Here is a 24515-nt window from a genome sequence, read left to right as displayed (position 1 = left end):
AAAAAGGACGTCAATTTTGTTTGGGAGCCACGTCGCATGACCGCGCAATTGTCAGTTAAAGAGGCGCAGTGCTTCTATTGTTAAAAAAAAAAAAGAAGCGACGCAGTGCCGAATCACAAAAAATGCTGTGGTCTTTGGCCAGCGAAATGGCCCGGGATCGAAGTGGTTAAAAAGGAAAAGAACAGATATCTAGTACACTGCGGAATCAGTGCATAACATTTAAATACCTCACTCCCACCCCATAAAAAAGATACTCTAAAATATGCATGAAAGCCAGTCCTCTCTAAATACTAAAACATGACAACACTCTTAATTAGCAGAAAAAAATGTAAGTGCATCCTAATAAATCTGACTATAAATTTAAAGTAAAAATGATTGATATAGGGTAACTATGTTCAATACTTCCTAATTATCCAATTCATCTATCTTGCCAAGGGATAATAGGGAACAATCTGATTTCATCCAGTTCGTGTCATAAATATAAATACAAATACATCTATCATTCATGTAATCCATAAAGTGCATAACTGTTTATAAGGCAGCGGACAGCAAAGGAAAGGTCCCAAGCAATGGATAATAAGAACACTATTCCTTCATAATTCATGGTGCATTGGAGCTCTCATTTTTACCAGTCATAGACAGGCATGATAAATAATAATGATGGAATCTTTAATTGCAACTTCATACTTCAATTGCCTTAAATAAGGTAGGAATAATACTTCAACCTAAATTGCTGTTTGGCCACTTTTTCTCTGATTTTACAAACCAGGGATTTTCATACCCATTTGGATCCTGTGGGCGGATGGATGAAAACAAATTTGAGTATTCCTACATTATTATTATTATTCCTCCGATCCATCATGTTTTTGTCACACAGACCTTTTCATTTTTTTACTGGACTTGGGAGGAGTCGGATATAAATTGATACACGTATGTTTAAACTTGCCTGCCCATACACTTATACCATGCACACACGATCGGAATTTCTGATGAGATAAAATCCGATGTAATTTTCCGTCGGAATTCCGTTCAATCTGTCTTGCATACACACTGTCAGACCAAATTCCGACCGTCCAAAACGCGGAGACTAAAAATACTATGATGAGCCGAGAAAAATTAAGTTCAATGCGTCGACTTGATTCTGAGCATGCGTTGTTTTTTCTCCGTCAGAGTTCCACACAGACGATTGGAATTTCCAAATTTTCGGAAAAAAATAAAACATGTTCTACTTCTAAACTCCGATGGGGCTCATACAAGGTTGAAATATATGATGAAAAAATTCCGCCTGACATTTTTCATCGGAAATTCCGATCGTGTGTACAAGACATTACATGGCACTTTGGATCAAGAAAACCCTATTTTAAGATTTTCGGGCAGCCAAATTTATTTAATGTTTCCGTCGTTTTCCAGGTGATGATGTCTCCACAAACCTCACCATTTGACTGTGCATCCTGTCTGTCCAGTGTAAAACAAGGGTTTGTAGTTACTCAAATCTTAGGGTTAGAGTCTTCCGGGATAACAAAAGATTACTGATTCTATCTTTGTTGCATTCTACTTTCAGTCTGGTGTGCTGACGATAGCTGACAGCTGTTAACGTTCCCATCACCTCTATTCATTGTCAGCAACTCACAGCTATGATAGTATATGCAGTATTATCGCTGGGATTCAGTGTGGGGGCTATCCTGGGGGACGGCGAGCCAATAGCCTATCAGGTTTTCAGGAAAGCAGGCGATATCATGATCGGAGGACTGTTCCCCTTCCACACCACTGTTAATGGCTTGGATAATTATTGGAAACCAGAACCACTGACGTGTTCAAGGTAAGGTCTGAGGAAGACCTATAATTGGCTTATTTAAGGAAACCTATACTGGAATAATTATGGATATCCTTCAGATAATTCTAGTTACCTGGATGACAATTGCTTCAACACTTTAGGAAACACTGACCTGGAACACGCATGCTGAAAATCAATCATCTTAATCTGCATACATCTGCCCTGGCTGTCAGTGACTTAGAAGTCATTTAATTATCATTACATCCAGGCAACTGTTATGCCGCGTACACACGGTCGTTTTTCGGGATGAAAAAAAACGAAGTTTTTAAAAACTTAATTTAAAATGATCGTGTGTGGGCTTCACATCGTTTTTCGGCTTCTGAAAAAAATTTGAACGTGCTGCATTTTTTAACGTTGTTTTTTAAAATGTCGTTTTTCGGGTTGTAAAAAATGATCGTGTGTGGGCTAAAACTATGTTTTAAACCCGCGCATGCCCAGAAGCAAGTTATGAGACGGGAGCACTCATTCTGGTAAAACTAGCATTCATAGTGGAGTAAGCATATTCATCACGCTGTAACAGACAAAAAAGCGCGAATCGTCTTTTACTAACAAGGAATCAGCTAAAAGCAGCCCCAAGGCAAATAGAACTTCCCCTTCAGAGTGCCGTCGTACGTGTTGTATGTCAGTTCATCATTTTTCAAAACTGATGGTGTGTGGGCAACATCGTTTTTAATGATGAAGTTGGAAAAACTTCGTTTTTTGGACATGCTGAAAAACTTTATTTTTTTTTCATGCCGAAAAACGACCGTGTGTACGCGGCATTATACTAGTCAGGAGGTGTCAGCCAGTTTGGTCATTGCAAGTTCCTTTAGAGCAGTGTTTCTCAACAGTGATGCCATTTGGTTTCCACAAGGGTGCCACGAGTATTGGACCCAGTTTGTCCTGAATCAGCATCATGAGTTGCATGATGTGGGCAGGCTGGCCGCCAGCACCATAACAACCAGTGATGCTCTAGAGCAGTATGCAAATCATTTATTACTATGATGTTGCCAGCTGGCCCACCTTAACTATGGAAACTCATGATGCTGATCCAAGGCAGGTGGCATTCAGGGCTGCCCCTAGCAGTCAGAAAGGACATAACTCCACCTCCTGCCCCTGCAATGCTGCTGGAGCCCACTGATGTGAAGTTGGGCTGTGTGATTGGGGGGCTCTGTGATTAAATGTAATATTAGAAGATGTAAAGTAATGCACTTGGGGGCTAAAAAGAGTCCAGAGAAGGGCAACAAAGCTAATTAGGGGCAACAAAGCTAATTAGGGGACTGGAGGACTTCAGTTATGAGGAATGATTACAAGCATTAAACGTATTCTCCCTAGACCAGAGACGCTTAAAGGGACATATGATAGCGATATACAAATATGTCAGTGGTGATTCTAGCATAAGGAGAAAAATATTCAGTGTCTGGTCACTTTTTTTATGATGGCATGCAATACAGGTTCATTTACTTTACTAAGTTATATTTACTAAGGCTTGTCTACTTCAGCTTAAACCCTACAGGCTTTCTCCAGGCTGTAGCAATGCAATTTGCACTGGAAGAAATCAACAACAGCACTACCCTCCTTCCAGGATGGACTTTGGGCTATGAGATCTATGATACGTGTTTTAGTACACTGGCTTCTCTGCACCCTGTCCTGCTCCTCCTAACCAAAAATGGGACAGAACTTGTGGAAATGAAGTGCAATCTTACAGACTACAAAACCAGAGTCATTTCTGTGATTGGACCTTCATCCAACGAGGTGGCCACTGTCACCATGAAGCTCTTCAGTGCTTTCCTTGTGCCTCAAGTACGTCTTTTTTTTTTTTAAGGGGGAGGGGCTAGATTCACACTGCAACAATCCAATTTTGTTCCAGTTTTCAGTGCAATTATGCAGTACAACTTGGATGTAGTTGCAATGATGTGAACAGGCATTGAAAACAAAGTTATTTCCATTGTCATGCAATTCTGTGTGACTCAAGTGTAGTGATCTAAATGTGTATAGTGTCCAGTCCGGTTAGATAATTGATATTTAGATATTAGTATGATGACTATAAATTAGGTTGTTCCGCAGCAACACACAGGCTCTCCAGAGAACGCATTTTAATTAACTTCCAATAACAAACAAAGTCCAAAGTCCACAGATGATACAAAATCCAACAGAGTAATTCAAAGTTTAATCTTAGACCTGTTCCATATTTCTCAGAGAATACAGAGGCGATTAAGTTTGCATGTGCTGCGCTATATAAGTTTTCATTCATTCATTCATTCATTCATACATAGAGAATATATATTCTGATCACTTCCATACCATATATATTCATACAGAGAATACATAGGGAGGATATTCTCTGAGTGACAAGGCTCACCTCCAAGTTTATATTCTCTATCCACTGAATAGCTGAGCAATTTGATTGGCCGTCTTTGATCTACATCCTGTCTTTCAGAGTGGCAGGTAATGACCCCACCTGGAGTCACTAATTAGTATTAGGGAGCTAATTAGTATACATCCTTGCATACCAATAAGCTCCCTCTAATAAGTAATTCGATTACATGTGGCCTGAGTAATGGTTTGATGTGTAAAATCGACCCATCCTGTCTCTTTGCATACTGACAATCGACAAGCCTCTTTTGATGTGTAACTTGTAATTACAGGTTACTGAAATCTGGCCTGGTCAACTTTGGACAAAATTGGCGTCCTTTTTTTCCCTCGCATAGAGCTTTCTTTTGGTGGTATTTGATCACCTCTGAGTTTTTTATTTTTTGCGCTAAACAAAAATATAGCGACAATTTTGAAATATGAAATATTTTTAACTTGTTGCTATAATAAATATCCCCCCCAAAAAAAGGCTGATACGTATTCTTCTACTTATTTTTGGTAAAATGTGTTTATTGATTGGTTTGCGCAAAATTTATAGCGTCTACCAAATAGGGGATAGTTTTATTGCATTTTTATTAATAATTTTTTTTCTAGTAATGGCGGCAATCAGCGATTTTTTTCGTGACTGCGACATTATGGCGGACACTTCGGACACTTTTGACACTATTTTGGGACCATTGTCATTTTTACAGCGAACAGTGCTATAAAATTGTACTGGTTACTGTAAAAATGACACTGACAGTGAAGGGGTTAACCAGGAGGGGGCGCTGTAGGGGTTAAGTGTGCCCTAATATGTGATTCTTACTGTGGGGGGGTGTGGCTGGGCGTGTGACGTCACTGATCATTGTTCCCTATGACAGGGAACAGATGATCAGTGACAGGCTCACTAGGAAGCACAGGGAGAGGTTTGTTTACACTTACCTCTCCCCGTTCATCTTCTCTGTGACCCGATCGCGGGACACTGGCGGCGATCGGGTCCACTGTTCCCGCAGGGACAGTCACGGAGAAGAGGACTGGGTCGCGAGCGTCATTTTTACAGTAACCAGTGCATTTTTATAGCACTGTTCGCTGTAAAAATGACCATGGTTCCAAAATAGTGTAAAAAATGTCAGATGTGTCCGCCATAATGTCGCAGTCACGATAAAAATCACTGATCGCCACCATTACTAGAAAATATTATTAATAAAAATGCAATAAAACTATCCTCTATTTGGTAGACGCTATAAAAACTATCCCCTATTTGGTAGACGCTATAAAAACTATCCCCTATTTGGTAGACGCTATAAAAACTATCCCCTATTTGGTAGACGCCGCCGGCGGCGCGCTCGCGACCCACGGCTGGGATCTTAAAGGGGACGTACATGTATGGCCTTGTGCCCAGCCGTGCCATTTTGTCGACGTATATAGTCGTGCGGCGGTCCTCAGGCGGTTAAATATCACATATGACAGAGAAGGTCAGGAGCGAATTCTGTGTATTGTAAAGCAGATTATTCCCAAGACTGCAGATAACGAAAACAATTGGGTCAATAGTAAGTATTTATTCATATATATTGCTGGGGTTTCACATTACCAATATTGATAAGCCCCCAAAAATCAAAAGACCTAAATAACGAATCACACTAATCATTATATGGAGCCAGAAAATTTTATTTTTAGCACATTGGACTTTAACAAGATGGTAATTCTGAAAATAAATATGAACGTGAAAGATTAAAGAAATAATCTTATTTTTTATACAAATAACTATGTGTACAGTCAAGTACAGTTACACCCTCTGTCCCTATATACTTCTGTCCTTCAAACTTAAAGTGGAAGTAAACCCTCCTATCGTTTTCAGCCAAGGAAGCGGCCATCTTGACCTCTGTTTATTCTGCAACTGCCATGATGCTGTACATGTGACCTGTTATGAAACCAGCCATTTGATGGTTTGGCAGTTTGGTTGAGAGCACAAACAAATGTGACAGCTAGCATTTCCGGCATGCCGGGAATGTTAACTGTTTTTGTAACTATCAAATTGAAGGGTTTACTTCCACTTTAATATCTTAGGTTGACAAAGTTGCCTGGTAGATACAGTACAGTGGATTTTACTGCAGGATTTACCTTCAAGTAATTTTAACATTGTATTTTCAGGTTTTAAAATGTCTCTTTTTGTATGTATAGTTTGTAATTACATATGTTCATGAGGACTCAATATTGCAAGCTAAGGCTCTGCTTCACACTTTGCAGTGATACACAATGGTGTTCTCACACTGTAGGTCTATGAGTTGGCAAACACATTAAAAACAATGCACTTCCAATGTGGTTGATATCCGGTCCTAAAGTGTAAAGTAGCCTAAACACAATTTTAAACCTGAAACCTCAAAACGCAAAAAAAATTGTTGCTGTCAGTGTACCTGTTAAAATCATTCTCTCTATTTGTTCCGAGGACCCTTGTCGCAGACACAGACTGCAATGGGAAATCCAAAATGTGTCAGTTTGTAATCAGAAGACGGGGTACATTTTCCAATAGATGTACGTGTTCTGGTGAACATTAGTCTAATGCAGCGTACACGCTGTCGGAATTTCCGACAAGAAAAGTTCCGACCGTGTGTAGGCTCCATTGGACTTTTTCTGTCGGAATTCACAACAGCAAAAATTTGACAGACGATTTTCAAATTTTATGTATGCAATCCCGAAGCACAAAAAAACACGCATGCTCGGAATCAGTTTGATGCATGCTCGGAATCATTATACTTAATTTTTCTCAGCTTGTATGCAACACAAGTTTGAGCCAAAATTCAGTCTGAAAAAAATCCACAGTTTTCTTGTTGGAATTTCCAATCGTGTGTACGCGGCATAACTGGGAAGCTCCCCTCTCTTTGTAGAGATTTTCTCTTACATCCTGCTGTGTCTACAGAACAAGGCAAATATTTCCAAAGGTATGCTGAGAGCACAGGAATTTCAACCCTTCCCTAATCTATCCAAACCAGGAAAATAAGTATTGGCAGAGGGACAAATCTTCCTCACTCTGTCCATGCTCTCACATATGTTTTCTGATAAACTAAAACATTTTTCATTGGCCAAGAAGTATACAAGTATTTTCACATATAAAATATGCCAGCTTTAACGTATACCATGTTGATAAGGCAAAATCATCTAGAGCAGGGGTGTCAAACTCAAATTCAACGGGGGCCGCATCAGCAGTTTGGTTGCCCTCAAAGGGCCGGTTGTATCTGTACTCCACCATAGTGTTCAGTCTGAGCAGGGTCGAGGAATGCGCTGCAAAGGGATCGCAGGGTTCAGGAGTGTGCCGCGGAGGGAGCGCAGGGTTCAGGAGTGCGCTGCGGGGGGAGCGCAGGGTTTAGGAGTGCGCTGCGGAGGGAGCGCAGGGTTCAGGAGTGCGCTGCGGAGGGAGCGCAGGGTTCAGGAGTGCACTGCATAGGGAGCGCAGGGTTCAGAAGTATGCTATGCACAGTGTGCAACAACTGATTTCATCCCTCCTAGTGGGTTCTGACCTCACCGCCCCCCTGCTCTCTCCTTCCTACCTGACCCAGCTCTCAGGCTGCAGCCCGCTGGATAAAAGAAAAACATAGCCGTCAGAGCTCTCAGGAACCTCGGACACTGACAGCTGTCAGGAGGACTGCGCAGAAAATTTCATAAAACAATTCATCAAATAAAATAATTCTAAGATAGCCCTACTGGGTAGTAATTCCAAATCCCCAGTGCTGCAAGAACACACAATTGTGCAAATATATAAATATTAGATATGTGCATTCCCGTTCGTACGAATGTTATTTTCGTACGAAAATGTTCATTTTCGTACCCGCAGAATAATGTGTACATACGAAAAAAATAAAGCACCAAAATACGAAAATGACAGGATTACGAATGAGCTGCATAACGAACAACCGCAAATACGAACGAACGATCTGACGAAAATACGACAAAACGAAAACGGCAAAAGAACAAAAATTACATCTATAACAAAAGATTTGCATTCTGTATCCTGTTTGAATCCCCTCTCTGTTCGTATCCTCAGCCGTATGTTCACACGACATCCACAACAAAAGATTTGCACTCTGTATCCTGTTTGAATCCCTTCTCTGTTCGCACCCTCAGTCGTATGCTCACACGACATCCACAACAAAAGACCCGCACCCTGTATCTTGTTTGAATCCCTTCTCTGTTCGCACCCTCAGTCGTATGTTCACACGACATCCACAACAAAAGACCCGCACCCTGTATTTTGAATTCCTTTTTTCTGTTTGTATTTTGGATTCAACAGAATGCAAATCTTTTGCCACAGATGTCACACGAACACACGACCGAAAACACCAAAAGAAAAAGGACCCAAAATACAGAATAGAAATCTTTTATTATAGATGTCATTTTCGTTTTTTTGAATGGGCAGTGAGTGTAGTTAGTAAAGCAGCTTCTCTTTTGTGCTGAGTAGTACAATAAAGCCAAATAAACTTTTCTGTGGATTTTCATCTGAAGGGAGATCAGTTGGCCAGACTTTTGAACCCAAAAATGGTTTTCTGATGGAGTTTAAAACCGAACAAATTTTCTGAGAACGAACGGAAAACGATCGTTTTTATGTTTGTTGTTAAAAAAGTCTGACCAAGTGTATGGGGCTTAACAATCGTTAATATGGATGAGCCGCGTGTTGAAAGTGCCGCGAATCCCCGCGATATATTTACAAAAGTACAAAATGACGAAAATCCTTTTTCTGTTCGTATCTTCAGTCGCATGCCCACATGACATCCACAACAAATTGTCATAGATGTCACACGAACACACGACCGAAAACACGAACAGAAAAAGGAATCCAAAACACAGAATGCAAATCATTGACGAAAATTCACGAAAATTATTGTCTAACAAGTAACGAACATGAATTAAACAGAATAACGAACCATCCCGCATGTACGAAAATAAAACGGTAACGAAAATACGAAACGATCGTAATACGAAAAAATCTCGTCGTACGAAAAACGAACGGGAACGAACAGGAAAACGGGCGTCTTACGAAAAACGAACGGAAACGAACCTATGGAACGATACGAAACAGAACAAAAAAAAACGAATTTTTTTTCTGTGCACATGTCTAATAAATATACAAACTAATTCCATCTAACAATCAATTAAAAAAACATGATATGAATGAACATTTTATTAATAATTATAGAAAATTTGTTTGTTATTTATATATTTGTACAATTGTGTATTTTTGCAGCACTGATTCACTGAGAGAGACATTGGGATCAGAGAGACAGGGGAGCTGAGGGAAAGGGTTAGGAGGGGAGGCTAAGAGATGACGAGAGAGACTGCTAGCCTACCTTTCATGCCAGTGTCTCCTTTGATCCTTCCAGCGGCTCCCTGGCCTGGCAGCGTGCCCGTCCTCTAGGTCCCCAGTCAGTCTGTTCCCCGGGCCTCATTTCACTATAAAGGGGAAGTTGGAGCAATCCCTGCTCTGGACTGGAGGCATGGGAGATGCTGCGCCCGCCGCTTCTCACCTCTTGGGGGGGCGGGGTCAGGGGAGCGAGGTCAAGGAGGAGGCGGCCACGGTTTAACTATTCTCCTGACTGCCGGGCTCTCAGGCTTATCTGTCCTCGGCTCGGCACCTCGCTGATCAAGTCTATGAGAGCGATCCCCCTGCTGACGGGGGCCGCTGCGTGGGCCACATGGCAAGGCCTGGCGGGCCGTATTCGGCCCGTGGGCCTTGTGTTTGCCACCCCTGATCTAGAGCTTCATAAAATACTCTGATGTGTTTTTTATTTCAGAAGACATTCACTTTCACTTAAAACTGAACTTCTTGTCCCTTTTATTTGGATTTTCAGATCAGTTATTCTGTGACTTCTGATGTATTTAGCGATAAAACGGTCTACCCTGCCTTCTTCCGAACCGTACCAAGCGATAGTAAGCAAATTAATGGCATGGTTGATTTGATGACACGCTTCAAGTGGAACTGGATAGCTGTTGTGGTTAGTGACGATGAATATGGAACGACAGCTCTACAGCAATTCTCTTCTTCTGCCATGGGCACAGGCATCTGTGTTGCCTATGAAGGTCTAATCTCAAAGACCCTCTCAAACTCTGAGACAAACACCATCATTGAGGACATATTGGACAAAATAGCTCAGGCTGATGTCAACGTGGTGCTGGTTTTTGCTTCTCTAACACAGTCCATAGCTCTCTTCGAAGAAGTCATTATGCGTAATATGACAAAAGTATGGATAGGAAGTGCCTCCTGGGTGCTTTCAGAAGATATTTTGTCTATACCAGGAATTGAACGCATTGGAACAGTAATAGGATTCTTCCCAAATGCCCACTATGTTTTTGGATTCGAGGGATTTCTAAAAAACGTCATCTCACAGATATACCCATCACAGTCTGCCCTGGTGTCCTCATCCTTGGGGACCAGTGTAGGTTACCAAAACATTGATCTCCAGCCGGACATAATCAACAGTATATTAAGCCCGCTGACTGCTTTGTATGCACATAGTGTATACACTGCTGTGTATGCAGGGGCTTATGCATTGCACAGTCTTCTTAACTGTACTTTCATAAAATGCAACAACCAGGGTTCTAACCTTTATGCTTGGAAGGTAAGGTCCAGATTTGACTAACATTATACAGCATCGCTTTTCCAAATGGAAATTGAGCAAGCCTGTTTAAATAATTGTGCATTCACACATGGCCAAACAATTCTGGAGACTTCCAAATAATGAAGGCATATACCATCTCTTATTTATAACTACATGAAGCAGTAACACATTTACAAGCTTGGAATAAGGTCCAAATTGTTATGAGGTTTAATATTTCCTGATTCGAACACAATTCTAAAAACAATTATATCGGCACAGTGCAATCTGCTATCATTAATATATATTTTTTGAGATGTTCCTGTCCTCTTTTTATTTTTTTTTATGCAATAGGTATTTATTTTTTTTTTTTTTTTTTTTTTTTTTTTTTTTTTTTTTTTTGCCACTTCAGACTTCACCACAGCGAGAGACTTGTTCATGATTTTATTCATAATTCCGTCTCTACATCAGGTTTAGCATCATTTGTGGTACATTTCTTTTGCAAATTTTTATACTTGTTATTTTTATTTTATTTATTTGTTTATTTTTATATTTTCATCTCTTTTTTTTTTTTTTTTTTTTTTTTTTTTTTCCTTTTTTCACCGTTTAGAACTCACTCTTTTATAGTGAGTACGGAATTTTTAAAAGGTTTTATCTGCGTGACAAAGAAATACCCAGCACCCCATCTCCCCCCTCCCCAACAAAATCCCCCCTCCCCCCCCCTCCCTTGACCATCCCACGACTCCACTGTAAGAATTCCTTCCCTTAATTGAAAAATGCGTTCCTATTCCTCTCTCAGATTTTCTGCGAACCTCCAGGACTTTTTAAATTCCATCCAGGGTACCCATATATCCTTTTCCCCTACCTCGTGTTTATAGCTCCCGTATTTTAATTTCTCTCTCCTATAAGTGTCCTCTACGGAGTCGATCCACTCCCACATTTGCGGACTTTTCGCGTCTCTCCATTTAAGGGGAATCAATCGTTTCGCTGCGTTCAATAAATGAGGGATCAGTGAAGCCTTGTACTCCTTCTCTGGAATCTCCCCCCCATGAAAGAGAACTACCCATGGGTTATCTTCCACTTCTTTTTTTGTTATTACCTTTATCAGGGCCAAGATTTTTTTCCAATAAGCTTTAATTTTCAGGCAGTCCCACCATAGGTGTGCCATTGTTCCCCTTGACTCACAACCTCTCCAACATTTCTCTGACTCTCCCCCTCTGAATTTTGCCATTTTATCTGGGGTGGCGTACCACCTCGTCAAACATTTGAAGTTCATCTCGGCAGTTCTTACATCTACTGCCGAGGTGTGAGTCATTTTCAGGATTCTTCCTATGGTCGTTTTCCCCCTTGGGACCCCTAAGTCCGTTTCCCAATTTTGGATGTATTTTAGCGTGTCCAACTCTTCCGTTTTCTGCAAGTAATTATAGATTTTAGATATATTTCCTTTTGAGCTTTCGATGCTACACAATTGTTCCAATAAGGTGTAATCCTCTTGTGACCTCAAAGGGTGTGGTAGGCGCTTGACGAATGACACTAACTGCAAGTATCTCCACTCGTCGAGCGCCCTAATTCCAATCCTATATTTAATATCGTGAAGTGTCCTAATTTTGCCATCTAGTGTTATATCTTTTAACTGTGTTCTATTTGTGATCCAATTTCCCCCTACTTCTTTTGTCCCTGGAATAAAATATTCGTTTTCTTTTAAATCAATATAGGGTGAGTTGAATTCTGTTTTTAATTGTTTGTGAAGTCTATCCCAGATCCTCCATGCATTATGAGTAATTGTGTGTGTTGAAGTGTGTAAGGATCTGTGTTGTGGTGGATTCCAAATTAATCTCCCTAACTGTGCCCTTGCTAATGTGCATTCAATATTTATCCATCTTTTGTCCTGGGATTCTTTAGCCCATTCTATAACCCGTGAGAGAACCGAAGCATTATAATACAATCTGATGTCGGGTACAGCTAAGCCTCCCTTTTTCTTGGCCCGTTTTAGAATTTGAGCAGACACCCTGTGTTTTTTATTATTCCAAATATAGTTCATTATGAGGGAGTTAATTATTTTAATGAATGACAGTGGTAGGTATATTGGGACCATTTGAAACTTGTATAGGATTTTTGGGATGAGAACCATTTTTACTACATTTATCCTCCCGAACCACGAAATAGGTCTATTGAATATGTTTTTAATTTCCCTTTTTATTTCGTTGAGCAGGGGGATATAATTTATTCTATATATTTTCTTGATGGTATTTGCCAGTTTTATTCCCAAGTATTTTATTTCTTTTTGCCATTTAAAATTATATTTCTTCCGCAGATATTGTTCTTCTTCTTTAAGAATATTGATATTTAAAATCTCCGTCTTTTCTGTATTCATTTTGAAGTTTGACACCTCACCATATTGTTTTAAAGTAGCTATTAACTTCGGGAGAGTGACTCTTGGGCTACTTATATAAAATAAAATGTCGTCTGCGAAGGCGGATAATTTGTGCTCATCTTCTCCAACCTCTATTCCATATATTTCTGGATTTTGTCGGACCATTGCCAGCAGGGGTTCCAATGATAAAACAAAAAGAAGAGGGGACAGGGGACAGCCCTGCCTGGTTCCATTTCTCATCTCGAAGGGTGCGGATAAAGATCCATTGATCTTGATCCTAGCGCAAGGGTGGAAATAGAGCGTTTTGATCCATTTGATCATCCTTGGGCCAATTCCTATACATTCTAGTGTTTGTATCAGGAACCCCCAGTCTACCCTGTCAAACGCTTTCTCAGCGTCTACTGACAGGAATAGACCGGGGGTCCCTCTATCTTTGATCTGCTCCATGAGAAGAAGTGCCCTGACCCCATTGTCCTTTCCCTCCCTCCCAGGTATGAAACCAACCTGGTCTGGGTGGACAATGGCAGTCATCACCCCCTTCATTCGTTCGGCCAAAATTTTTGCATACAGTTTGGTATCTGCATTCAGGAGTGAGATGGGTCGAAACCCTGAACAATTCGTATTGTCCTTTCCCTCTTTTTTAATGACAGTGATCGTAGCTGTTAATGCCTCTCTGCTCATCTCATAGTCTCGCCCCAACCCATTGAAATATTGACATAGTCTAGGGACTAAGATAGTACTAAACCTTTGTATGTAGGCCGACGTGAAGCCGTCTGGTCCCGGGCTTTTCCCATTGGGAGTATTTTTTAAGACCTCACTTATCTCCTGTTCAGTAATACGTTCCTCCATTCTTTCTATCTCAAGCTCTTCTATCTTCGGTAGATTAGTTTGCCGTAATACTGCCCTGATCTTATCCTGTTTTTCGGCAGGGTCCCTAGTCTTCTGTTGGACATTGTATAGTTTTTCGTAATAGCTTCTGAAAGATTCTGCTATTTTATTTGTCGCGTATACTAAGTCCCCTTCCCCATTCCTGATTTTTTCTATAAAATTCCTGGTTTTCTTTTTTCTTATCATTCTAGCCAAGTTTTTGCTAGGTTTATTTCCCCAGACATATCTTTCACTCTCTATCCTGTCTATGAAATTCTTGGTTTCTTGCCCGGCAAGGGCTTTATATTCATCCCTTGTTAAGGTTAACTTACGAAGTGTTTCCCTCTTTTGGCCCTGTAATTTATGTTCCTGTTCCAGCCTATATATTTCCTCTTTTAGTGTTTTTAATTTATTCATTCTTATTTTATTTTTCTTTGCCCCTTCTGCAATAAATATCCCTCTTATATACGCTTTGTGGGCGTCCCACAGGGTTGCTCCTGTGATTCCCTCCTTGTCATTCTCCCGAAAATACCATTCCAATTCTTTCTGTACTCTCTCGACCACAACCTCGTCTCTCAACAGACTTTCATCCAATCTCCATTCAGGTGGAATGCATTTTTGTGTGGATGTGCTTATTTTCATGGTTATAGGGGCGTGGTCTGATAGCGTTATGATCTCACAACTTGCTTCGACCACCCTCTCCAAAAGTCTATGGTCTACGAGGACGTAGTCGATCCTCGAGTACGTCCCATGCACAGGGGAAAAAAACGTATAATCTCGTGTCTTGGGATTAAGGATTCGCCAGACATCCACCATTTGGTTTTGTATCATTTGTTTTTTCAGTAGCTTAAGGTGCTCACCGTTATTCCCCTGAGCATGGGACGTACTATCGAGGCTCGGGCACATACAGAGGTTAAAGTCCCCCATCAACACCACATGTCCCTCTTCAAATGATTTTAATTTTCTGAGGATTTTACTAATATATTTAGCCGAATTCACATTGGGTGCATACACATTTGCCAGAGTGTAGTCCTCCTCTCCTAGTTTTATTTTCAAGAACAAGAATCTCCCCTCCGGATCATTCAATCTGTCCACCAGTGTGTATCTAACTCCTCTTGCAAATCCTATGGCAACCCCCCGAGATCTCGATGAGACTGTATCTCCATAATACCAGACGGGATATTCAGATGAAAACAGCTTTATATTGGACTCTAAGGTAATGTGGGTCTCTTGTAGGTAGGCAATGTCTACTTTATACTGCGTAAGTTCAGCAAGAATTTTATGTCTCTTAATATGGGAGTTTAATCCTTTTACATTATATGATAAGAACTTAATATCTGTCATTTATCTCTCTTTTTTTTTTTTTTTTTTTTTTTTTTGAGTTTGAAAAGAACTCTTGTGGAGTCGTTCAGATGGTCCCCCTCCCATTACCCTCCCTTCCCCCACCTCCCTTTTCCCCCCCTCCCAATTCCCCATCCCCCCCCCTCCCTGGCCTACTATTGGCCTGGGAGCCACTGGTAGAAGACTCGTCATCTTCATCCTCGGCTCCTCTTTCGTGGTGGTGCTCAAATGCACTCCATTGACTCCTCCTCCCTTTCCCTCCCCCCCCCCAAACAGCCCCCTGATATTCTAGGCTAACCCAAGCCCCACTAGCCCTCCCACTCCGGTAAATCTGGAACTGTCAAGTCCATTTTTGAGCAGAAATCTTTGAGTTCCTCCGGGAACCTAAGTCGTGCAGTTTTACCCCCCTTTATGCCTATAAGGCACGCCGGAAAACCCCAATGATATTTTATGTTTTGTGCCCGCATCAGCTCTAAGAGGGGTTTCAGATGTCTTCTCCTTTCTAGCGTTTCTTTCGACAAATCCGAAAATATCTGTAGTTCAATCTCTCTATGTTTCAGGGGGGGTTTCCCCCTAAGCCGTCCCCAAATTTCTGCTCTATCGATATAGTTCCTGAAACGTACTACTACGTCCCTAGGACCGGATCTTTCTGTCTGTTGGGGGTTCCCCACTCTGTGAACTCTATCGATCTTGAGGGGTTTGGATTCTACTGATCTCTCCAGTAGGGGATTAAAAATTGTATTCATTATGTCTCTGAGATCTTCATCCCTGTCTTCTACCACCGATCTGATTCTGAGGTTCTGTCGCCTGTTGCGGTTCTCCTGGTCCTCGATCCTATATGCAGTCAGTCGCTGATTTTCGGTCAGGGCCTTTACTTGCTTTTTCAGGGAGTTTATTTCCTGGTCCTGTTCCTCTATTCTCCTTTCCGTCTCGACCACTCTTTCGCGCAGCCCTCCGAGGTCTATTCTTACCTTGTTAATTTCTGTCTTTATGATATTTTCCATGACATTTTCCATCCTCTGCAACATTGCGTTCATCTCTGCCTTTGTAGGGGGATGTGTATCTTGGGCTAGCTCCTCTGCATTAGTTTGCTCTTGTTCGCTTTCTAGTGTCGTTTCACTTCTAGAGCTCTCCGCACTATCTACCCCTTTTTTTTTATCGCTCTTCTTCTTTTCAGTCTTTTTTGCGAGTCCTGGACTTTTAAGGGTCCCTTCTTGAGTCATATATTGCTGTATGGAGCTATTCCCCGAATTATTCTTAGTTGGTTTAGTAGTACCACCTCTCGTCGCTCTATTCATTTTGTTGGATGGTCTGATTCTCTTCCCCAGTTTGGAAACAACAAGGGAGAGGCCAGTAAAGAGGCGCTAATAAAAGGGGGACCCCAGGGCGGGGATGTCACCACTGCCAATCTGACCCTTTTCCCATTCAGGTTTTATCTATACCAATCAATGGCTATTATGGTCAGGCCTGCCGTGTCTTCCCGCTTATCCTCTTATGCTGGGTATACCAGCGGTGTAGTTTAGGGGTGTTTTCCTCCTTGCTCTGGGTTGTCTGCCCCTCCAAGTGGTTTACTGCTATAAACCAGCCGCCTTAGAATCCTACTCCAGATGTATCCTACCAGGATGTGTAATTATAACCGTTAGACCGTTATTACTTCGGGGACAGTGTATAACATGTTCTCCCGTATATCCCAGCCCAGAGTCTCTACGTTGGGATATGCTCCACAAATGTCCTATGAGATTTTATACTGTGACTGCACCCTGTAAGAGGGTTTTGCACTCCTTAATCAGTTAAGGCTTAATATCGGTTTATCTCTCTCCCTCTTTGGTCACTGCATTGCATCATAGTCAGGTCTTACTTATCAGAGCTCCCGAGATCAAGGCAATTGTTGCATTATTTCACGGCCCCTACTCCTTATCAATACTCCCAAAATCAAAGGAAACCACTGCATCCCATCCCAGTCAAGCTTGCTTTTTTTTTTTTTTTTCCCAATGTTCCCAAAGTCAAGGCAAATATTACATTGTATCACAGTCCAAAATTTAATTATTCGTTCTCCCAAAATCAGGGCCGGTACTGTATATATTGAAGGGGGGACAAAACGACAAAAAAAGAAAAAAAGATAAAAAACAGGGGAGCTCTTAATACTTCATTTCTCCGTCCCCCGGTCTTGGGCGCTTTCTTAAGAGCTGGATTTATGCCAGCTTTATACCCGCATCTCACAGTCACCTGTAGATTTTTAACCAGTGGTATCCAAAGAGATTAAATGTTTGTGACCATCTTTTTTAACATATGAATTCCTCCTCCTCAGGCCGCTCAAACTTCGGTACCAACTTCACAGGTTCTGCCCAGAATCTCTGCCCAGCGTCCGTCCCTGGGCTACCTGTCCAGGGGGACTACCTTATTAAAGTCCTCTTGCGCTTAGGTCAATTACAGTTCCCTTTTTTTGGATATTCAAACGGTGGAATTTATGCCATTTGTGTAACTAGCTTCAGTACTTATCACAGCAGATCCTTCATTACAGCAAAACTATTAATATCCTGACCATTAACCACATATCTCTGTCAGTCCCACCAGAGGTTTTTTTTTTTTTTTCAAAATTAGGGTTTGACAGATTACAGCTCCTTTACACCAGACCAGTCAGGTTTATGCAGGGGGGGGGGCGGGGGTGTCCCCGGGGGTAGGGGGGGGATCGGGACGGCACCCGACCCTACTCGGCTCTACTGAGCGTCTCACCCAACCTCAGGACAACCTCAGGACCCACGCATTCGTGCATCAGCTGTGCCCTGGGCCGAGCTTGCCTCTTCACTTGCGTCCCGAGTGCGTCCTGGATCTCGGCTAAGGGTCGAGTTGTGCGGGGCCAGGTCTTCGGCTCCGGTCTTCAGGATGTCAGCCTCTCACGCTGTCATCCTCCGGTCAGCTGCTGGTGTCTTCGGATCCCCGCCGCTCGCTACCTCGAGCCATGGAGCGCTCCGGCACCTCCCACCCACACACACGTCACGTCCGCATCACGTGATATAGGTATTTATTTAAATGCATTTGACTAAGGTGTTGGAAGCCCACAGATGAGATTTATACCCAGGGACCAACTACATCTTAAAGCTAAACCTCAGGCAAACCGCTAAACGCACAGCTATATTACATATATATGAACATTCTCAACCGCTAAGATTCTGTTCAGTTGGTCTTTCAAGTGGGCCCCCCAAAGCCTGCTGATTGGACAGTGGGGAAACCTCAGAATACTAATGAGGTCATCACTCTATCATTCTTCTCTCTTCTCCTGTCATCAAGATTCCTGTATTAGACTGACAACACTCTCTGTGTTCCTATGCAGTGTATTAAGGGAAGCTAATATCCCGACTCTAGATCAAATATATATATTTTTTATTTTATTTTTATGAATGCATAATTAGATTAAACAGTGGTCTATATGCATCTGTCTACAGCTAAGCTTTAAATTGGAGCGAGCTATACCTAAGTCTATAGAGGCCTCTGGTGACCCCATTCATTTCGGGGATCATTGTAAGCTTTGCTTATATCCAAGAATAAGGTGTGAAGATCTCTAGTCCACAACAGCAGGGGTAACAAGCACTGTATCACAAGCTAATCCAACTGTAGGAATTGCTTCCCCCAGGGCAGTGGTTTACTCTTTAGAGTTAATTTTTATAATTGTCTCTAACCATCTCTCTCCGTAGTTGCTAGAAGAAGTGAAGAAAGTGAATTTTTCCATCTTTAACACATCGTTCAGATTTGACAGTTATGGTAATCCCAACACAGGATATGATATTGTTACTCATAGCATGTCTGAATTGGGCTTCAACATAATTGGATCTTACCAAATTGAGCTGACGTTGAATAGTTCTCTCATTAACTGGAGAACCAAACAAAACCTGGTAAGAAAATATATATATATCTCAGTACATGTCATGCATTTCTATTTTGTTAATGATAGTATATTTTTTTCTAATCAAGGAATTTCTCTACATTTCCTTTCTGAATCTGCCCCTCAGGCAAACACATTCAAAGGTCCCAGCAAGCCAAGTATGATTTCTTCTGAAAATAAAACATTGTGGGGCAGATTCAGGTAGCTTTTACGGCGGCGTATCTCCAGATCCGCTGCCGTAATTTGAAATCTGCGCCGGCATATCGTTACGCCGATTCTCAAAGGCAGATACGCTTAAAAAATAAGCTTTCTCCGCCGACGTAACTTAAATGCGGCGGCGTATAATTGTGTGCAATATTACGTTGACCGCTAGGGGCACTTTCGTTGTTTTCGGCCTAGAATATGCAAATTACCTAGCTACGTCGATTCACGAACGTACGTGTGCCCGGCGGTAGTTTTATACGTCGTTTGCGTAAGGCTTTTTCGGCGTAACGTTGCTCCTGCTATTAAGAGGCGCAGCCAATGTTAAGTATGGACGTCATTTCCGCTTCGAAATTTGATTTTTTTACGTCGTTTGCGTAAGTCGTTCGCGAATAGGGCTGGACGTAATTTACGTTCACGTCGAAACCAATACGTCATTGCGGCGTACTTGAGAGCAATGCACACTGGGATATGTACACGGACGGCGCATGCGCCGTTCGTAAAACACGTCAGGTCGTCACACATTAGCATAAAACACGCCCCCCTTCCACATTTGAATTACGCGGGCTAACGCCGGCCTCATTTACGCTACGCTGCCGCAACTTACGGAGCAAGTGCTTTGTGAATACTGCACTTGCTCCTGTAAGTTGCGTCGGCGTAGCGTAAATACAATACGCTGCGCCGCCGTAACTAGGCACGCAGGTACCTGAATCTGCCCCTGTGTGTTTACAAAAAAAAAGAAAAACCCCAAGAGGAATTATATAGATATTGTCATGTACTCTACATCAAGAACATTTCCAAAATAGGCTTACTAGGAGTTTACAGGTTGATGTACTGCAAGTGTAACTTTTGGGACTGTGCAGGAGTACAAAGCATAGTCCATCAAAAGGGTATAGGATCGAGTCCACCACAACTAAAGATCATTTGCTTTAGAACAATAACAATACTCCTACTGTCTGTTGTTCATGTCAGAACTGCTCCACATTCAAGTCAATGGTCAACTGCAGGTCAAATGCATCTTTTCGTGAACTATGAATGGTATCAGAAGCATCTAAAAACTGATCTCAAATGCAGGCTGAATGTACATAAAGGAAAGCTGCATTTGCCTATCTACATAAATTATAAAGAAACCAGATATGGGGCAAAATAAAGGCTGGCCATAAAGAGCTACCCTTCTGAAAATGCCAGCTTCCAAACTGCCATGCTGGCCCTGTTATTTCAATGATCTAAATTGCTGACCTGGAACTTGTACCCACATCCTCCAAGCCAAAATAGGTCCAGAAGTGGTATCCCATTGCACCCACTGTAGGTATAAGCTAGCCCAAAACTTCTGTGTATTCATGCAAACTCCTCTTGTATTAAAGAATACATGTATTAAAGAATACTATAATTGTACTTTTAAAAACATATTTTTAAATATACCAAGAGGTGTTCAAATACCACCAAAAGATAGCTCTATTTGTGGGGGGAAAAATGACATAAATTTTATTTGTGCACAGCGTTGCATGACTGCACAATTGTCTGTTAAAGTAACACAGCCATATCGCAAAAAATGGCTTGGTCATGAAGGGGGGCAAATCTTGCCGAGGTCAAGTTGTTAAATTGGCCTGAACCTGTGATGTTCCTAAAGCATAATTTTGAGAAACTGGCTAAGGTTATACAGCATTTTAGAAGTGGCTTAGTATCCCTTGGTATATTTGAAATTAATATGTTTTATGAGTACCGTTATCTTTCAATAGACATGATTAAGTCTCATGGCTCTGAATATTTGTAATCTTTTTTTTTCAGGTTCCAGTATCTCAGTGTTCTGGTGACTGCTTACCTGGTCAGATTAAGAGAGTGAAAGGAACACATTCATGCTGTTTTGACTGTATTGATTGTCAGGAGGGATTATTTCAGTCTTCTGGAGGTAAGCATTAAGCATTAGAGATCAAATAGTATTTTCTTATGAGTCTAAGTAAACTATTTGAGAGTTTTGTGTTAGTTTATTATGGAGGTATGCAATCAGACATATATTACAAAATGCACACAGATAATAATTACTGTATAATAATGAAATTGTAACCATCGTCTTATTTTTCAGATGACTTCCAGTGTCAATCTTGTGCAGCGGGTCAGTGGTCCAGTGTACGGAGCATCAGCTGCAGCTACCCTACCTACCTGTATCTACAGTGGAGTGACACTGCTGTTATTTGTCTTCTGTTGCTTTCCTTTGTCCTCCTCTGTTTTGTCCTGGGAACCCTCATTCTATTCTTCAACCACAGGCATTCTCCGCTTGTTCAGGCCTCTGGTGGCTACATGTGCTTTTTTGCACTTACTTCTCTAGTGGCTGTACTATCCAGCATGGTTCTTTTCATAGGTAAACCAGTTTATTTGGTGTGCCTAGTACAGCAGCCATTCCTGGCTATGAGCCTCACTTGCTGTCTGTCAACATTCTCCATCAAGGCCCTTCAAGTCATGCTGGTGACGGACTTTAAAGAAGTTCCCACTAAATATATCCAATGGTTGAAGACCACAGGGACCTGGGTCTCTTTACTTTCTGGCATCCTTATTCAGGGTTTGTTTTGCATCTGGCATATTCTAAGCATGGTCAATACACCTCAAAGCAATGAGGTCACTTTCCTCTATAAATATCTAAAGTGTGAAATATCCAATGTCCTTGCTTTCTTTTTGATGTTTGGCTATAATGGATTACTAGCTCTTATATCCTTCATGCTAAATTGTGTAGCACAGGCACCCCCTGGCCAATACAACCTGGCCAGAGACATCACATTCTCAACATTGTCCTATTTGCTGATATGGATAGTTTTTGTTCCCGCTTATGCTGAAGTTACAGATGGTAGTCAATCTTTGTTGCAAATGGCAGTTACGCTTATCAGTTCATTTGGTATAATGGTGGGTTATTTTGCTCCCAAATGCTATATTCTTTTGTTTAATCCACAGATGGCATCAGAGGAGTATTTTAAAGTATATATTAATTAATATCAAAGTAGCTTTTTTTGAGCTATAAATATATTTTAACCTCAGAAAATGATGGTGTCGGTGTATCTTAGGTTACAACTGTATTTACTATAACGTTGCAGAGTAAGTTTGGGCGTGTTAAAAATAAATCAAATAAAACATATTTATCTCATGTGTTGATGCATTCAATTTAGAAATAATTTTGATTACTGTTATAGCTCATCTTTTTATATTCTTAAAATGACTCTGTCACTTTGTTAAAAAGAAGAAACACAAGCCAAGCTTGCAAAGAAAGACATAATTACTATCATGTACTAACATCTGTGCCTCTGAACTCCACTGACTTCAAAGGAAAAAACTTGCTTAAGACTCTTCAGCATCTGGCATCCTTCTGGGTGTGTCGGATGCATGGTCCCCCACTGTGCTCTGTGTCCCCCCCCCCCCTGATCCCTGTGACCTGTAGTGAAGTAGGGGGCCTGTGGAATGAACCATTAAGCTCAGCGGGGAGCGCTGACATCCAGCACTCCAGGAAGTATTGGATGAAACGTTTTTGCAGCAAGATTAACTTTTTAAGTCAGAGGATTTTGTCAGCATGGACGGTAGGACAGATAAGTATTCAGACTTTTCTTTGCAGGCTCAGAAAGGTACCTGAAAAGCATTAAATCCAATACAGGTTTCCTTTTCTTCATTCAAAAGTAAAATTTCAAATTGTCTCTGACTGCAAAGTCTTTATCACTAGACTGTAAAGCAGGAGTGGCCAACCAGTAGCCCGGGGCCACATGTGGCCCACGGAGCCCTCTGATGTGGCCCGCGACCACCTGCTCTGGAATGATGGGTTGGCAAGCCCAGATTGCAGGTTGCCGACCCGTCATACCACAGCATCAGTGTTGTGAATAAAGCTGGTGGTAGAGGAAGAAAGCGGCTGCGGAGCAGAGCCCCATAAGCCAATGCGTCCTCTACAGCGCCGGCTTTTGCCACAGGTGGAGTCTATGGCAAAGTTCAGCTAACCAGCAGGATAGACACAGGTGCACAAACTGCAGCACATCAGTGTGAAAGCAGTCTTAGGCCCCTTTTACACGATTAGCCCGACCAAATGGGACTGTCAATTCACCTCTATAGAGCGACAGATGTCCGTTTATGCCCACCTACCTCCAATCCGAAAAACAGAAGGGAATTCATCCCCTTTCACCTGGGCAGATCGGAGGGCCTATAGAGTAGCCGTGACCTGTCATCCGCCCGCTCCGTTCATTGCGGCCCGCGACTGGTTACCAAGTTGCTTAAGTGGCCCTCGCTCTTCAAAAGGTTGGGCACCCCTGCTGTAAAGACACAAAATTGTAGTCCAGGTTTTCCAAAAGGGGTCAAAGAATTTGAAAGCTCCCCCCATCATGCTGGATTAGAGGTTTCAGAAAGATCTCTAAAGTCCCAAATATGAATCCAAGAGACTAAATCTGATCTCCCGATAGTAACAGGGTGGTAACCGAAGATGATCCACATCCGATGGAGTGTTCCCTCTGTCTTTAGACTGCCCAAGACCCCAGACTAGCCAGAAAGTGTGCCTGTCTCTTAATTACCCTATAGAACAGTTGTGGTCAATTGAAATTGAAAACTACCCCCCACGAGCTCCCCATGTCAATTGTTTTCCCACATATATACAGCACATTCTTTAGTCAACCCTGATGCCTAGTACACACGATCGTGTTTCCCGTCAAGAAAACTGCGGTTTAAAAAATGAGAACATGTTTTTTTTTTTTTTCTCGCTGCGAATCGCGTGTCTTTTTCCCCGCAGTTTTCCTATGGGAAACACTGCGAGAGAGCATACACAAGTTTTCTTGTCGGGAAAACCGGGCGTGTGTACAGGGGAAAAGGGGCCGAGCTGGTCGATCATGTGTACTAGGCATTAGGCTGGGTTCACACTATCTTCACATGCGGCTCACAGCAGGGGTCCGGTGCATCCCCATTCACTGTTTCACGTCCGATTTCAGACAAAATTTTGGGCTGAATTCGGACCTTAAATGGACCAAAAGATGCACAGGGCTTCAGTGCAAATTCACAGATGCACAATTTACTTTCAAGGAGGATTGGCAATGCATGTCTTACAGCATTAGGAAACATGACACAGGAAACAGGAATATACAAGTACAT

General features: G+C 41.8%; 1 protein-coding gene across 1 annotated transcript; it reads left to right on the top strand.

The window, feature by feature from the left end:
• Positions 1-1573: 1573 nt before the first annotated feature.
• TAS1R3 (taste 1 receptor member 3) lies at positions 1574-22545 on the top strand. The gene is made up of 6 exons (XM_040325818.1): positions 1574-1819; positions 3316-3616; positions 10006-10773; positions 19024-19221; positions 21201-21321; positions 21496-22545. The coding sequence occupies exons 1-6, from the start codon at positions 1635-1637 to the stop codon at positions 22392-22394; spliced, it is 2472 nt and encodes an 823-aa protein (XP_040181752.1). The 5' UTR covers positions 1574-1634; the 3' UTR covers positions 22395-22545.
• The last annotated feature ends 1970 nt before the right edge of the window (positions 22546-24515 follow it).

The sequence above is a fragment of the Rana temporaria genome, chromosome 10, assembly GCF_905171775.1.
Source record: "Rana temporaria chromosome 10, aRanTem1.1, whole genome shotgun sequence".
Taxonomy (NCBI): Eukaryota; Metazoa; Chordata; class Amphibia; order Anura; family Ranidae; genus Rana; species Rana temporaria.
Note: the sequence above shows the minus strand (reverse complement) of the source record. Positions and strands in the feature narration are given on the sequence as shown.